General features: G+C 48.4%; 1 protein-coding gene across 1 annotated transcript in view; it reads right to left on the bottom strand.

The window, feature by feature from the left end:
* Positions 1-3,175, bottom strand: part of LOC103808421 (vacuolar protein sorting-associated protein 13D-like) — a gene marked incomplete at its 5' end in the record, with an annotated part of 58,426 nt that overhangs the window by 4,620 nt on the left and 50,631 nt on the right. The window contains one exon of the mRNA XM_009081202.1: positions 798-929. Coding sequence (XP_009079450.1) covers positions 798-929 — 132 coding nt within the window. The remainder of the gene's footprint in view (positions 1-797; positions 930-3,175) is intronic.

Below are 3,175 nucleotides of genomic sequence, written 5' to 3'. Positions count from 1 at the left end.
TGGTGCTTCAGAGCCTGAGCAGTGCCACTGCTGAACTGGTGCCTCCCTCTGTGAGCTCCACAACCAGCAGCTCTGACCCTCTGCCTTGGCAGATACTCTGATGGGTGACAGACACTGAGCAGTGTCTGCCACTCTGCACTGACACAGCTCATCAGTGACTGTGGGGGAGATCAGGGAAGTAATGAATTCTGCCTTTAGACCCTAATCCAAGAATCATGGAATTGACAGGTTGGAAAAGCCCTCTATGGTCACTGAATCCAACCTTTAACCCAGCACTGCCAAGGCCACCACTAAACTACATCCCCAAGTGTCGCATCTACAAGGCTTTTAAATCCCACCAGGGATGGTGACTCCACCACTGCCCTGAGCAGCCTGTGCCAGGGCTGGACAACCCTTTGGGTGAAGAAATTTTCCCCTAATACCTAATCTAAACCACCTGTGGTACAGCCTGAGGCCATTTCCTCTTGTCCTGTCCCTGCTTACCTGGGAGAAGAGGCTGATCCCACCTGGCTGCACCTCCTGGCAGGGAGTTGTAGAGAGCAAGAAGGTCTCCCCTGAGCCTCCTTTTCTCCAGCTCCCTCAGCTGCTCCTCATGAGCCTGATGCTCCAGACCCTTTCCCAGCTCCATCCCTTTCTCTGGACATACTCCAGCACCTCAGTGTCCTCCTTGTGCTGAGGAGTTCCAGAACTGAATGTGTGTGTGTGTGTGTGTGAAGCAGTTTTGGTCCCCAGCGACACAAAGACACAATGGCAGCAAACAGAACGATTTAAAGTAGCTGTGTCAAGTCAGTACTCACAATTCATCCTGGATGTTGTCTGTCAGCTTGAACAGCTGCTCCTGACCCTCTGCTTGGCTCTCCAGGTAGCGAGGCAGGAGCCCCTGGGGGCCCCTGCAGCACCGTGGCTTCCGCACCCGCTCCGCCTGGGTCCTGCACCCAAACACACACAAATATGACTCAGTGCAGCCCTTGGCCTTCCACTGACACCTGTCAGCACACGAAGTTCTATTTATCCTGCTATTATGAAATATGAGGTGTGACAAAGCCTTCAAAAATCCACAAAGGCAGCGTGTAGAGCCTGTAAGATTCGCTCGGGAAGACATGGCACCGTTGTATGGTTCTCCAGCTCAAAGAAGTGTCTGCCAGTTGTTTCCTACAGTGAAGGGGCAGTGGCTGAATTAGTAGGAAGGAATAAACTAAACTGACTCCACTGTGCAGATTTTGGGATCTATTTATGAGCAGAGTTTTACTGATTTCACTGTTTCTTCACACAAAAAATAAGAGTGCATCAACCTCGAGAGAGCTCACACTGAGGGACAGTGTCAGCAGAAAACTGAAGGGTTATGGCAATAGGAACATGTAGTGAAGTTAAGACAAAAGAAAAATCAGCCTCCACAGCAGGGTTTAACATACTGTACCTTTCTGAGTGCCTGTTAACAAATGGCAGCAGTGAACAAGACACACATGTTGGGCTGACAGACATCAGAGGCTGATACTGAACTGCAGATTTGGTCCCTCCCTTAGCAGTATTTTGTTAAAAAATAATATTCTGAATTCCTCCAAGCTCCTGACACACCCTACCCCAAAGGGCTGTACTCCAGGCTGCTGAGCCTGCTCCCTTCCCTGCCCCTTCCCAAGAGCATCACTCTGGGGCTGCTCCTTGCTGTTTAATACCTCTGCCAGGCTACTGCTGCTACTCATTTCCCAGCCAAACACTCCATTTTGGTCAGTGCTCTCTGCTTCCCATCCCAACCCTCTGTAATGGCCCTGCATGAGGAACTGCTTCCAGCCCTTCTCATCCAGGGACAGGGCAAAAGAACATCAGCTTTACCTTTGCAGCTGTTCAGCATCAGCACACAGAGCACTTGCCTTCTGGGCTCCACGTTCTGGAGGTGTTTTCTCCCTCCCCTCTCAGCAGCTCTGTCCCACACCTGAAGCCTGAGAACTCTTCTAAAATTTGCTTTCCTTCAAGTTTTTGACAACACTTTATGCAGTGGTTAGAACTTTAAGGACTATGGCCCTGGAGCCAGTCACCTCTCCTGTCCCTTAGGTTGCTTTCACAGGATTCACCTGTCCCAGGCACAGCACTGTTGTCTTTTTGTTCACATCAGAGGTGAACAAACACACACCTGTTTTTACCTACTTGATTCTTACAAAGCAGTAAACAAAAGTATGACCTTGCCTCCATGAAATGCAAAATATTGAGGCAAAGTTCCAAAGGAATCAAAGAATTCCAAGCAGTGTAATTCACTGCCTGACTTCCTAAAATCTCAGAGGAGGAAAATGGAAAAATATAACTGAAAATATCACCCAAGAAGCTCCTATTGGCTGTGAAACCTCTCTATGAACCTGCAGCATCCACTGACAAGTTTAAAGAGTGACTGACTGCAGCACAAGGTAATTATTAATTACCTATTGGCCAATCAATAACTTTCTGCTGAGACACTTCCCATTACACACCCAGGAAGGTCATATAACTGTGGTGCCCCATGGGCCTAGGCAGCAGCACTGAGCAACAGGCCTTACCTGAGCCTCAGCTACCCATTCAGCTGTGCCATCTTCTCTGACACACTCTGAGAAGAGAGACCTGAAGCACTAAGCAAAGCTACTGCAAAACTGAGGAAAGAACAGGGCTGTGCATCATCAGACCTACTCCATAGAAACCAGAACATCAGCAAACACTGTTACTGGTGTCAAAGCAGGCCAGAAAGTACCAGTACTACAAAGGTACTGGGCACCACAGTGGGTTTCTAGAAGCTGTGGGTTTGGTTGTGGTTGGGTTTAGGTTTTGGTTTGTTTTGAAATGGCAGAAACACTTCAGAGTATGAGTTCAGTGCTTACTGTCCCCTCTGCTCCTCCATGCTCAAACATCCATCCTGGTGTTAACAGCCCAGGGATAACAAGGTCAGCATCTTTCCACTCCAGTGCCACTGCTGCTAGCCTAAACTGCATGGATTTAGTCCATCACCCCCTTGGCAAACTGCTTTGTTTGGTCTGCACAGCTAAAAACATTCCTCACCACTTGATTTTTTTTTTTTAATCTAAAAATTTGTTCTACTCTCTCAAGTTACATTCTGTAAATAATAAGCAACCCCTGATGAAATACCAAAGGCTGCAGATTCGCAGGGCAGAGCGAGCAGAGCTGTGCCCACATCTGGGTCCCATTACCAGGCACT

This window comes from Acanthisitta chloris, unplaced genomic scaffold (assembly GCF_000695815.1).
Source record: "Acanthisitta chloris isolate BGI_N310 unplaced genomic scaffold, ASM69581v1 scaffold12808, whole genome shotgun sequence".
Classification (NCBI taxonomy): Eukaryota; Metazoa; Chordata; class Aves; order Passeriformes; family Acanthisittidae; genus Acanthisitta; species Acanthisitta chloris.
This window is presented reverse-complemented; position numbering and strand designations above follow the sequence as displayed.